Source organism: Bemisia tabaci, chromosome 6, assembly GCF_918797505.1.
Source record: "Bemisia tabaci chromosome 6, PGI_BMITA_v3".
Classification (NCBI taxonomy): Eukaryota; Metazoa; Arthropoda; class Insecta; order Hemiptera; family Aleyrodidae; genus Bemisia; species Bemisia tabaci.
In genome coordinates, this window is record NC_092798.1 from 22,122,994 (window position 1) to 22,135,547 (window position 12,554).

The 12,554-nt window shown below is 37.3% G+C and overlaps 1 protein-coding gene across 1 annotated transcript; it reads left to right on the forward strand.

Annotated features, from left to right (window-relative positions):
* Positions 1–200: 200 nt before the first annotated feature.
* On the forward strand, positions 201–10,964 carry LOC140224775 (probable E3 ubiquitin-protein ligase HECTD2). Its single transcript, XM_072301380.1, has 6 exons — positions 201–345; positions 1,322–1,702; positions 5,428–5,502; positions 7,436–7,630; positions 9,155–9,270; positions 10,628–10,964. The coding sequence occupies exons 1-6, from the start codon at positions 220–222 to the stop codon at positions 10,890–10,892; spliced, it is 1,158 nt and encodes a 385-aa protein (XP_072157481.1). The 5' UTR covers positions 201–219; the 3' UTR covers positions 10,893–10,964.
* The last annotated feature ends 1,590 nt before the right edge of the window (positions 10,965–12,554 follow it).

The window sequence follows — 12,554 nt, forward strand, 5'->3', positions numbered from 1 at the left end:
TATATGTGATGGTTCTTGTAAACCAGAGGATAACTAGTAACTTAATTTTCTAAGTTGGAGGTAAACAATCGCTCAGTTTTCTCACTTCACGTGCTCATGAATTGGACTTGTAATCCGTGATATTCAGTCACAGAGGAATTTTTATATTTTCATGAATTCTATACAAAATTCACGTAAATAAAATAATGCAAGTACTAATTTCAGGATTCAGAGCAGCAAATGATTCTGCGGGCCCGCAGATCGTTAGCTGCAAAAGTGGCGCGACATCAAGCTCCTCAAATAGACATATTTTTTCTAAACATTAGGGTCAGAAGATCACACTTAATCAGCGATTCTCTAAACGAGGTAACTATTATAATACTAAATTCATGCTTTCATTTTTTCAAAGTACACGCAAATTTTCATACATTTAAATGTAATCAAAAAGGAACAAAAAAACCTAAAATATGAAATTTGAGAGAAGAATAGCTGGTTCGCCTGTTTCACATTATTTGAAAATATCTCAATCAAGTCGGCAAACATTCTAGGAAGCTTGAGTGGAGCGTATGCAAGTTCCGGGAACGAAGATGATCAGATTTTAATTGAACTGACATTGTCTCATAATTTTCAAGAGATTTCCCTAAACTAAATGTTTACTTAGTGCCCCTGCAACTTGACTTCTTGGCACTTTTTGGCGGGTCTTTGGTCAAATATAAAAATTTGCGTAAAATTCGTGGAAGCAGCATCTTGGATTCTTAAAACTCACTACAATGTCGCACAGAATTCGTGGATTCAGCTAGGTCTAAGTCATAAAATATTCCGTCCGTTCAGACGGAGTCTATTGCGGAATCCCTTCTCCTGAACACGAAATCACTTATATTAAACAAATTCAAAGAAGGGTACGAGGTGCCGAGTTGGTTCCGTCTTCATTTTCTGTTAGTGAAATCAAGTTGAAAAAAAACATATCCTTAAATTTTCCACCAGGAAGTATTTTTTCTTAAATCAAGAATTTTGCTGCTTAATATACACTACTTTTTTGCTAAATTCAAGCATTATTTTTCTTGTATCTAGAAAAATTCAACTTAAATCAAGATAACAGAAAAATTCTTGCAGGCAGATTCAAGAATCAGAGTGCTTGAGCCAAGTACATTTTTTTGTTCGGAAGTCAAGAGGAAAACAGCTGCATCATGATTCACATGGAGTGCAGCGCCTTTTGCTCACTTTAAAAAAAATGAAAAACGCGGTTCTTTTTAGCCACTTTTTGTCTAGATGTCCCTGGAAGTATATCGACGTTTCCTCACACAATAACCCACTTAAGAAATGTTGTTTGTGCTTTTCACAGATAGCAACTAAACAGAAAGATTTGAAGAAAAAGCTGAAGGTCTCATTCATAAGCGAACCCGGTCTGGATATGGGTGGTTTGACGAAAGAGTGGTTCCTTCTGCTCATTCGACAGATCTTCCACCCTGATTATGGAATGTTCGTGTACCACCCCCGATCAAACTGTTATTGGTTCAGTGTCGCGCAAATTGAGAACTTGCAGGAATACAACCTGATTGGGGTTTTGATGGGACTCGCTGTTTATAACTCCATCATCCTTGATCTTCATTTCCCGACGATTTGTTACAAAAAACTTCTCTCGCCACCGATTGTGCCTATAAATGTATCCAGTGTGGGAATCATTCGGAGACCGACTATTGAGGATCTTGCTCAAATCATGCCGGTACGGTAATATTAAGAATGCGGTAACACTGAATTTCAAATTACCTTCCGTTTTTCTCTATCACTTAAGAATTTTTCGAAATAGTTGGAGAATGATAGAGGTTTGATAGATAGCCAAAGATACGCAGTGATAGGCATGTGAGATGCCTGAAAAATTCTCTCACTTCTCAGTTCTGACTTTTTTTTGCCTGACTTAAAAATCTTATCCCATTTACGTAATTTTATTCGTTTGATTTCCGTCTACAAAGGAAGAAAAAAAAAGGCTTTTCTGCATGTATAATGAGAATATTGTAATATACTTTTGGCTGCTGAAGCCGAGGATGATTCTGACTTTTTTCCAATCACCAACCACCCTTTTTTGGAAAAACGAAGTTTCCGAAAATTGCCAATTTTAACCCTTAAAACGACCTTTTGCCGCACTAAGGGAAACAAATGTTTCTATTGATGGATTAATGCTACGAGCATAAGTCTTGGAAAATATCTATTTTCAATAGAAAATCTAGATATTATCTATTAAAAATAATCTAATAAATCTTGACCTCCCTCTGCAAGATGACTTTTTACAAAATAATGATTCAGCTTAGCTCTAAAACGTAATGTGATTCATTAGACCCATAATTTTGTATTCATAAAACAAATGTAGGCTTAAGAATATTTTTCTACCGGAGAATTTTTGTAAAAGGTAAAACATATCGTAAAAATAAAGGCTACATTTTGCAACCGTTGGATACATTCGTCATTCAATATTCAATTCGTTAGGATGCGAAGTACATAATCTAACGTCTAGACTAACATCTTTCGAATCGTCTCTCGGTTCATCCACCGTCGCGTTTCGGATTTCAAAATACGCGTTTTCAACGGATCAAGCAGCTGCCAACTCGAAAATGTTACAAAAAGTAAACAAATCCTCCTCTTAGCAACCTGTCGCCTCTAAACGAGCATCAGGTGACCATCAGGCATGCATTGAACTCCCGTGATCAGAGACGAAAATATGTATTATGAAAATAAGAAGTTTACATTATATTTCCTACAAAATTAATGATCTGTAGGTACTGATCATATAGACTCACAAACAAACATTTTTGAGGCGACAAGAATCAAAATAAGTAATCTCCTCTTTTCTGCAAAATTCACTCAAGAACACGTTCATTCCCGAAGGCTTTTATAGAATATTAACTCCGTTTGAATCTAAATAAACAATATTCATGCTACAATTTCGAATTTTGGATTAAAAAGGATAAAATCCATGAAAGAATATTCAAGATCATTTAACTCTTAAATTGATAGTTAATACATCCGGCATTTGTGTCCCTGACGTGCAAAGATTCTCCATATGCATATTAAAAACATTGGTAGCCATTACTTAGAGGCTAGTCTAAAGATGCCCTAAAGTCCCAAAAATTGCATTGCAGTGTGTTAAGTAAAGAGGTGTGTGAAAAAACGGCCAAAAATGCCTCAAGGCATTTTCGAATTTTGATCACTGGGGTGATACAGTAGCTTCCGAGACGCCCAAAACCGGTCGCCGTTTTGCTTAGAAGCGCCGGGTTGCGACGTTGCCATTTTTTAAAGTGGAAACCTTTAAAAATTCATGTCTCCGCCGCATCTCAACCGATTTCAGTGAACTTTTTTTTAAAATGTTCCTCTTAAATAGAGCTTTCTAGTGATGTATTGTTTTCTGGGGTTTACTTGGCTTTAAGTGGCACTTACGCGGTTTTAGCAGTTTTTGATAGACACAAAAATTTAGTTTTTATTTTACCACGATCGTGGAATCGACGGAATCTAAACAAAAACCAGTCTAAATGAAAGTTCAGATTCTCACCTTTCTAACGAGCACAAGATCATCCCGGGGAAACGTTTAGTTTCCGAGATATGACCGCTCAAAGTTGGTCACATGCGCTTTTGCGCAATGTGAATGCGTCTTATCACTGAGTCATTCGCGAACTAGGGGTCCCTAATGTTCAATTTACGTTGAAATAATTACACAGAACAGTAAGGTGTGCAACACGAGCCGTATTTTCACCTTCGGCTGGCGATGTGCGACGTTGCCATTTTTTGAAGTGAAAACTCTTAAAAATGCATAACTCCGCTGCATTTCAACCGATTTCAATGAACTTTTTTTTAAAATTTTCCTCTTAAATAGAGCTATCTAATGGCATTTAGGTTTCTGGATTTTATTTACCTTGGGGAGGCACTTAGGTCGTTTATATGGTTGTTTGCAGAGATTTTTCATACAAAAAATAGTGTTGCTATTTTTTTTCTTTCTTTTTTTCCTTTTTTTCGGAAGGGGGTCTGTATTTCCCCCGATTCTTTTTAACATTCAAACTAGATCGGAAGATCACCATCGCTTAAAGTATAATGCAAAAATCTTGGTAAATTAGCAACACCACCTTCTCTTGTACAATGAGAGCGTCGCTTTCAATATTTGTACACGTAAGAACAGTGATTAAAGAATCCCTTTTTTTAAAGTTCTTTCTTTTAAATTTTGCCATTTCAAACCCTCCCACAACCCGCGGGAAAAAGAAGAAAAAAAGAAAGAAAAAAAATAGCAACACTATTTTTTGTATGAAAAATCTCTGCAAACAACCATATAAACGACCTAAGTGCCTCCCCAAGGTAAATAAAATCCAGAAACCTAAATGCCATTAGATAGCTCTATTTAAGAGGAAAATTTTAAAAAAAAGTTCATTGAAATCGGTTGAAATGCAGCGGAGTTATGCATTTTTAAGAGTTTTCACTTCAAAAAATGGCAACGTCGCACATCGCCAGCCGAAGGTGAAAATACGGCTCGTGTTGCACACCTTACTGTTCTGTGTAATTATTTCAACGTAAATTGAACATTAGGGACCCCTAGTTCGCGAATGACTCAGTGATAAGACGCATTCACATTGCGCAAAAGCGCATGTGACCAACTTTGAGCGGTCATATCTCGGAAACTAAACGTTTCCCCGGGATGATCTTGTGCTCGTTAGAAAGGTGAGAATCTGAACTTTCATTTAGACTGGTTTTTGTTTAGATTCCGTCGATTCCACGATCGTGGTAAAATAAAAACTAAATTTTTGTGTCTATCAAAAACTGCTAAAACCGCGTAAGTGCCACTTAAAGCCAAGTAAACCCCAGAAAACTATACATCACTAGAAAGCTCTATTTAAGAGGAACATTTTAAAAAAAAGTTCACTGAAATCGGTTGAGATGCGGCGGAGACATGAATTTTTAAAGGTTTCCACTTTAAAAAATGGCAACGTCGCAACCCGGCGCTTCTAAGCAAAACGGCGACCGGTTTTGGGCGTCTCGGAAGCTACTGTATCACCCCCAGTGATCAAAATTCGAAAATGCCTTGAGGCATTTTTGGCCGTTTTTTTCACACACCTCTTTGTTATTGTATTTTCTCCAGGTTTTAATCCGTTGGTTCTAGGGCTGCAGGAATAATATTTGGCTTAAAAAATCGTGTGATAAAGTAAAATATGAGTAAGTAAAAACCATTGACAGGAACTACCAAAATTTTAACAACAAGTTAAAACTTTAAACAAGTAAACCTCAAAATTTAAGGTGATTTCCTGGTCTTTGAAGTAACGACTGGTCGTCGTAACTAATTAACTATACCTATAATTGATAAAGGGTGCAAAAGGTGTGACAAAATATATAATATTACTTGATGATCGAATACGAGATTCACTTCAAGAATATTGAAACATTCAATATTTTTATGGATTTGTTTATCTGTTGTAGGATATTTCGAAGAGTTTAACCGAATTGTTGATTTACGAGGGGAACGTGGAGGATGATTTATGTCAAACTTTTCAGGTTTGTCTCAGTCGAAATTTAAATCTGTAGAAGTAATTAAAAACCGATTTCTTGTTTTTTAGTGACCCTTTTTTGTTAATTATAAAAGCAGAGGTCTCCTATATCCAGAGATTGACACATCACATTCATGATTAATTGCAAACATTTCATTTTGAAAAGTAATGGATTCAGACAATTGAACTCGGGGCGTCGTTCGGTACACTACACATAGGCCCGGCAAAGAATCGAGCACCTCACTTATAAATCGCTGACATTGGTTTTTTTAACAGTCTGAGTTTTACGAAATTTAAAAAACACCATTGTTTGAGAATGCTTGGGAAATCAGAGTCCAATTACCAGCCCTGTTGTCTATTTTTGTTAAAATATTCCTCAGAAAGTTGGCTTTACTTTTTCATTCACAATCTGTGCGATCCTTATTTTACGGTCATGCTGTTGAATGAAACCAGCAAAAATTACTTAAAAACTCCAAAAAAAGGAAAAAAAATCAAATCACTTTTCACTCAAGTACACAGTATGAGGACCTATATTTCAATATTTTTTGGTACGCAGGGCCGGATTTATATCTACTTGCCACCCATGGGCCGCCTATATTTTGCCGCCCCTTCTCATCCGTCCTGAAACATCACTAAAAACCATCAAATGAACGTGCCAGCGGGGGAGGGGTGCATAAGACGCGTTTACTCGTGTTGAACACATTTTTTGGGAAAACCCTGTCAACACTACTAGCAAAAGGTCACGGAACTTTGCGCGAGAGTCAAGTTTCGTAAACCTATCTCTGTGTGGACAAGCCCTTCCATTCATAAGAAATGAACGAAAAGATTATGAAAGAACAAACACAAAATTTGGTCTAATGATTTTAACTTCCGCCGCCGCGCCGCGCCGACCGCACCGTGTTTGGCGCAATGCGTGAAGTATTCACGCAGTCTTGTAGGCGCTACGCGTCTCGCTCTGATCGCACTGTGTTTGCCACAATGCGTGAGGTATTCATGCATTCTTGTAGGCGCTGTCCGTTTCACGCTGTCCGCAATGACCGTACTGTGTTTGATGCAATGCGTGAAGTATTCGTGCAGTCTTGTAGGCGCTAATATGTGTTACATGCGGATCGCCGCGCCGAGCCTTCTCATTTTTCTTTCAAGTCCTCGTCATCACCTCGTCCTGCGCCGCGCCGTTCCAGGCCAAATTGCGTGTTTGATTTCTTTCTTAACTCGATTACAGTGGCGTGGCGTGAACTGCGATGTATCGATTGTTATGCTATTGAAACCTATGGAAAAAGATCGATTATCAGGGTGTTCGCAGCGAACACCTTAGTAATCGATTCTTTACCATGGCTTCAAATGGCGAGGTATCGACAATCGATTATTCACGCCACGCTACTGCTCGATTAATTAAAGGTGCTGTCTCTTGTATCACTGACAGACGACAAAAGTAGAAATTACTATATTCTCAGAAAATTAGAGATTTGTCGCCTTTTCTCGTTTGTAGTTTTTTTTCTAAATCCGAATTTTTTTTATACCTACATTTAAAAAAATTGCAAAATTTGCCGCCCCCTATTGATTTGCCGCCAAGGGCCGCGGCCCATGTGGCCACACCCTTAATCCGGCCCTGTTAGTACGCACATGCTTTGGATTGTATTTTGCAATGCGGTAGTACAATTTCTGGCTCATACATTAAAACACCTATCTACAAAGGGAAACTAATGACACATATGTTGTATCCATAATGAGCTAAAAATTTTAGTTCCCATAATTGCAAAATGTGTTCCATTTCTGAACAATAACATGACCTCCAGGAATTCTATCTATGCTGTAAGTTTTAAAACCCGCCAGTCAAGGTTCAGATAGTTATCATTTCATAGTATTATTTAGTTTTGTAGATCCTTCAGCTCACCAATTCTGTCATTTTTTAATCACACTTGCGAAATTTTTGTTAAAAGGTTTCTTTTGAGGAATTTGGCAGAGTGGAGACATTCCCTCTAAAAGAAAGCGGCGAAAGCATAGCAGTGACCAACGAAAATCGAGAGGAATACGTTCAATTATACCTAGACTGGGTGCTCAATAAGGCAATATTCGAGCAATACCGTGCATTTTACCTTGGATTTCACAGCGTTTGTGCATCTAACGCTCTCTTGGTAATAATTTGAATATTCAGTAAAGTGAAGTAAGGCTCGTTAAACGACCATTCAAACACCAAAAATTAGAGAAATATTCAGAGACGGCTGACTTGAGATTCAAATCTTTAAAAGAAGGAGAAACCGGGTGGAACATTAGAAAATCTCCATCAAATAATTGCCTGCCTTTTAGTGTCAGTTCCCTTCTCACAAAATTCTTCCGGGTACATTGCCATCGATTGACTGAAATGTTTGATGCTCAAAAATCTGAAGTATAAGTCTATATTTGCATAGTAGTGATTCTGGCAAGTTGACACCGTAGTTTTCCTCAAACATTTTTCTCGCTTTGAAAGGTACAGCCAACTACTAAGTTTTCAGATTTTAAAATTCCTAAATGTTTTTATCCTACTGAGGGAGGATGATTTTTAGCCGAAACGTTTTGGTGGTACCTATTTATGTGAAAATTAGCCTTGTCACCCGCTGTTTGAATTATTATTATTGTAGTATTCCTCAAACTAACCCCAGTATAAACATTGATTCTTGACGAGGTAGCTTGCTTCTTTTATGGTTCACGTACTTACAAATCGATTGTTTGTAATACGTGCACTGAAAAGAAATTCTCGGCGTTTTTACCAAGGTCCGTCGGTACCTTTGCCATATCACTTTTTTTACCAATTATTGGTAATTTTACCAAGACAGACTGATAAGCTTACCTAAAAACCGGTATTTTTACTGTTTTTTCAGGTAAGAATACCACTTTTATTGATAATCAATTCCCGGTAACTTTGCCATTTTATCTCGGTAATTCTACCACAGTCGATAAAAAATATTGGCGTTTTTACCAAGGTCCAGTAAAATTATCGAGAAAGTTCAATAATTTTACCGAAATTTCTCGGTAAAATTACCAATTCCATGAATGGTAACTTTACCAAGAAAAAACTGGGATCAAATAGAACCCTAAATTCTTGGCAATTTTACCGTTTTCTTAGTAAATACACCGATATATTTTTTCAGTGTACACTTAGATGGAGGGAAAACGATGTTGCCAACTTCCAATAATCGGCACCGCTTTCCGAGTATCAACTAGAGTTCGTGACATGGCAGTATTTCAACTCCTCAGACTTAATTTCGCCGAACTGCTGAATTCGCACGAACTACTTCCGCAATTTTTTTTGGCTAAGTTCCTCCGTGCTGACGATGCCTCACCCTGTTGATAATTTATTTTGATGCTAGCGAACTTAAGACGAAAAAAGAGCAACAGCTCAAGGCATATTTTGTCAATGAAAAGCGCTCAGACAAATGTACGCAGTATTTTTTCTAGCCGGGTAATGAGGTTTTTCTGGTCAATAATGATTCAATCTTGCACTCCAGCTTTCGCATTAAACTCATGATTCGATTTGGTTGCCAATTGAATGGGATGTACGTTCTTTTATTCAAATTTTCATTTCCACTCACTTGATATCATAGGCATTTCTGTACAGTAATGCAAAATAAAGTTTCAATGATAGGTGAGCTAAATTTCAATTTGTTTGCGTTTGATTACAGTTGCTCAGACCTGAAGAAGTAGAAACTTTGGTTTGCGGTTCTCCTACTATAAATATCACTGAACTGAAGAAAATTACGTCCTACGAAGGTTTCAAACCAAATGATCCGATTATCAAGTGAGTCTTGTTTAGATTTCTCAAACTTAAAATTTTTTACGTCTCCAGAATCCATTGGGGCTTATAAGAAAATCTATTCATATTTTAGCATTATCGTTCATCGGTCATTCTAGAGCGTTCGGTAAAATTGATGTAGTATTACATCTGTTTTAAACTGTTCCTATGTAAGGAGAAAAATACGACCACCCTTGTGTTCTTATAATGCAATACATTTTTTACTGTTTCTTTGAAATTACTTTTTATGATTTTAGCCAAGTTTTTGATACATTCATAAGTTGAGAAAAATTACGATTTGCATCTGGACCCATTATGCATATGCATGATAACATCACAGAAAACCTTCTTTGACCTGAATAAACTGAAAAACTCCCTCCTTCATAAATTATCTATCAAACAAATCGTGTTAGGAGATAATAAAATCATCTTGCAGGATACACAAGGCAAAGACTAAATGGATTAAATTTTGCAATAAGAAACCACTAGCTCTGGTTCTTCCATGAAAGCACCTTTCTGCTTGGTGAATCAATAGCACATATGTTGTTTCTAAAATGAGCCAGAAATAGTGGTTCCTCATCGCAAAATGTAGTCCTTGTAAGCAAATTGCTAAAATTATAAACATTTGAGGAAATGAGGATTTTCCGGTTTCATGTGAGAAACTGAAAAACTGGATTCTTTGTTTGCAGGCGCAATAAAAATTAATTTTGATGTCATAAAATTGCAATTCAATGATCTACAGTAAAGGATGGGCGGATGAAGGGATAAAGGTGGCGATGTGGTGAGGGGGTGGGTAACAGGCGTTCCAATTCACTGAAAAAATGTGCTTGACTCAAGCATGCTGATTTTTTAATTTCCCGCCAATGATTTTTTTCTCTTGTTTTAAGCTGAATTTTTCTTGATGCAAGAAAAATAACGCTTGGGTTGAGCAAAAACGTAGTTTATGTTAAGCATCAAAATTCTTGATTTAAAGAAAAATACTTCTTGGCGGCGAATTTAAGATTCTTTTTTTGTCAGTGACAAAAATTGAGTGCACAAAAACTTGATGACGGTACACTGGGAAAAAAAACGAATTGGATATAGAGTCCAGACTCTTGAAAACATTGACGAGAAAAAATACTCTTGATTCAATCGGATTTTTACTTGAATCAAAACGAAATCTGCTTAAATTAAGAGGCTTGGTTCTTGATTTAAGCTAGATTCTGATTGAATAAAGAGCAATACTTTTTCTTTCCGATGTTTTTAAGAGTCTGGACTCTAGATCCAATGTGTTTTTTTCCGGTGTGACACAAATTGAGTGCACAAAAACTTGATGATGGTATAGTGAAGATGATTAATTTTTTGGGCTTGAAACTTGTTTCAGGGATTTTTGGAAAATTCTAGACTCGTTATCCACCGAGCTGAAGAAAAAATTCTTACTTTTCACGACGGGGAGCAACCGAATTCCTGTCGGGGGCATGGAGGAAATGACGTTCAAAATCACGAAGATGATCAACAAGCGTGAGAACCTACCAGAGGCACATACTTGCTTTAATCAGCTCGTGCTTCCCGAGTACGAAACGACGGACGAGCTGAAACAGAAGCTCATCATCTCAATATCAAACGCTGAGGGTTTTGGACTGGAATAAGAATCTTAATGGTGCGGGGTTAATATTTGTACATATTTTTATTGTTTTAAATAAATAAAGCTTCTATGAGGTCAGATGGTCGAAACGCTTTCATCACTGTCACTGTTAAAAATGGCCTCTATTTATTTAAACGCTCTTGCGTAAATTAAATCTCAAAATAATGGCCTGGTTACACGATCAAATTCCCGTCAAATTCCGATCAAAATGATGACCAAGATGGCGGTCGATAGTTATCTAGATTGATGAGTAAAATTAATGAAAACAGCGTGTTGATTGAAATAAGCACGAAATAAGCACGGTTGTGTGGAAATCAGATGAAGGATGAGCCCCACAGCTCCATCACCTGCCATCAAACTTTTGCAGGCCGCAGAAATTTGATGGTAGATGGTGCGCACCAGTCACCATTTGATCGGAAATTGATGGAAATTTGAGCGTGTAACCAGCGCATGAGCCGAAACTGCAAAGTTAATAGGCATCAATACACGATCAAATTCCGAACCAATTCTGATCAGAGTAGACCAGGCGATGACTGATGGTCACCACGCAACAGTCCTCTCTGACAAAAATTCGAGGGGCCGTCAAATTTTGTTCAGAATGGAGTGCCACCATCATTTCCTGCTGCATGAAACATTTCTGCCATGTTTTCATTTCAAAGTCAATCAGAGGAACGATTTTAAGACTGATGACTCCTGACACTTTGATGGCTTTGGTTCAAGGCTTTGATGGTGTATCGAGACCTAATCGGATTTTTAGACAGCTGTAAGATTAAAATTAAATCCACAAAGTACTCCAAATATATTTTGCCGAGTCAACAATAAAAACTTTTATATTGATAATAGTGATAAGGTATTATATACGAGCATATAATTACATAATTTATTGAAGGCGGAAGAAGGCTGAAGTACAGAGAGACTGACCATAACGGATTGCACCTTTTTCTTTAACGGTTTTCATGGACATGCAATAGGATTAGTTGCAGGTATTCGTGGCCCAGCAACAAAATGTCTATACTTCGAGAATCAAAAATTTTCTACTTATATGACTGAGATTACAGTTTACTCGGAGTAAACCGATAAAATACCTTCCCTTTGGTTTTACCTTACCTAACTAGTCCTAGCGAGAGTCTTTGGATCAAAATGATTATTGAAATTAAAAAATTCTATAAGTAAATATTCTACCAAAATGAAAAAACAGGGAATTTTTTGCCTTGAAATGTACCAATCACATTGACTAGAGTCTACCTTCATCGTCGTCATCGGTTTCTGGTGCTATCGTCAAGAAACTATGTCATCGTAGATAGCCTACGAACAATCATCCGTTTTGTGCACTGCGCAATTGAACCCTACATAATGGTCTCGAGTTATCTCATAGTAGGTGCTTCATAGTTTACTTACAAACTTGTATAAAACAAATTATTCTTGGTCCTAAAACTGACTTCTATCACTAAGGTTCAACACAATTTATTCTTGAATTCAAGCAAGCCAACGAGGATCAGTACCCTATTCAAAAGTAGGTTCTACGCGTCGTCACGCTTCGGCGAAATGTAACGCCCCTTCAAAACTCACGAATGCAACTAATCATGCTCATCATCATGGAGTTGCCTACTCGCTCAAATAAAGGCGAGCACACACGGCTAGCTTTTACGATGGCCGATCCGACCAG

Excerpts from the sequence above, each read along its gene's own strand:
- LOC140224775 (XM_072301380.1), top strand. The coding sequence starts at position 220 with ATGATTCTGCGGGCCCGCAGATCGTTAGCTGCAAAAGTGGCGCGACAT. Across the intron at positions 346-1,321 it reads TCAGCGATTCTCTAAACGAG|ATAGCAACTAAACAGAAAGA; the intron begins GTAACTATTATA and ends TGCTTTTCACAG. Across the intron at positions 9,271-10,627 it reads CCAAATGATCCGATTATCAA|GGATTTTTGGAAAATTCTAG; the intron begins GTGAGTCTTGTT and ends AACTTGTTTCAG.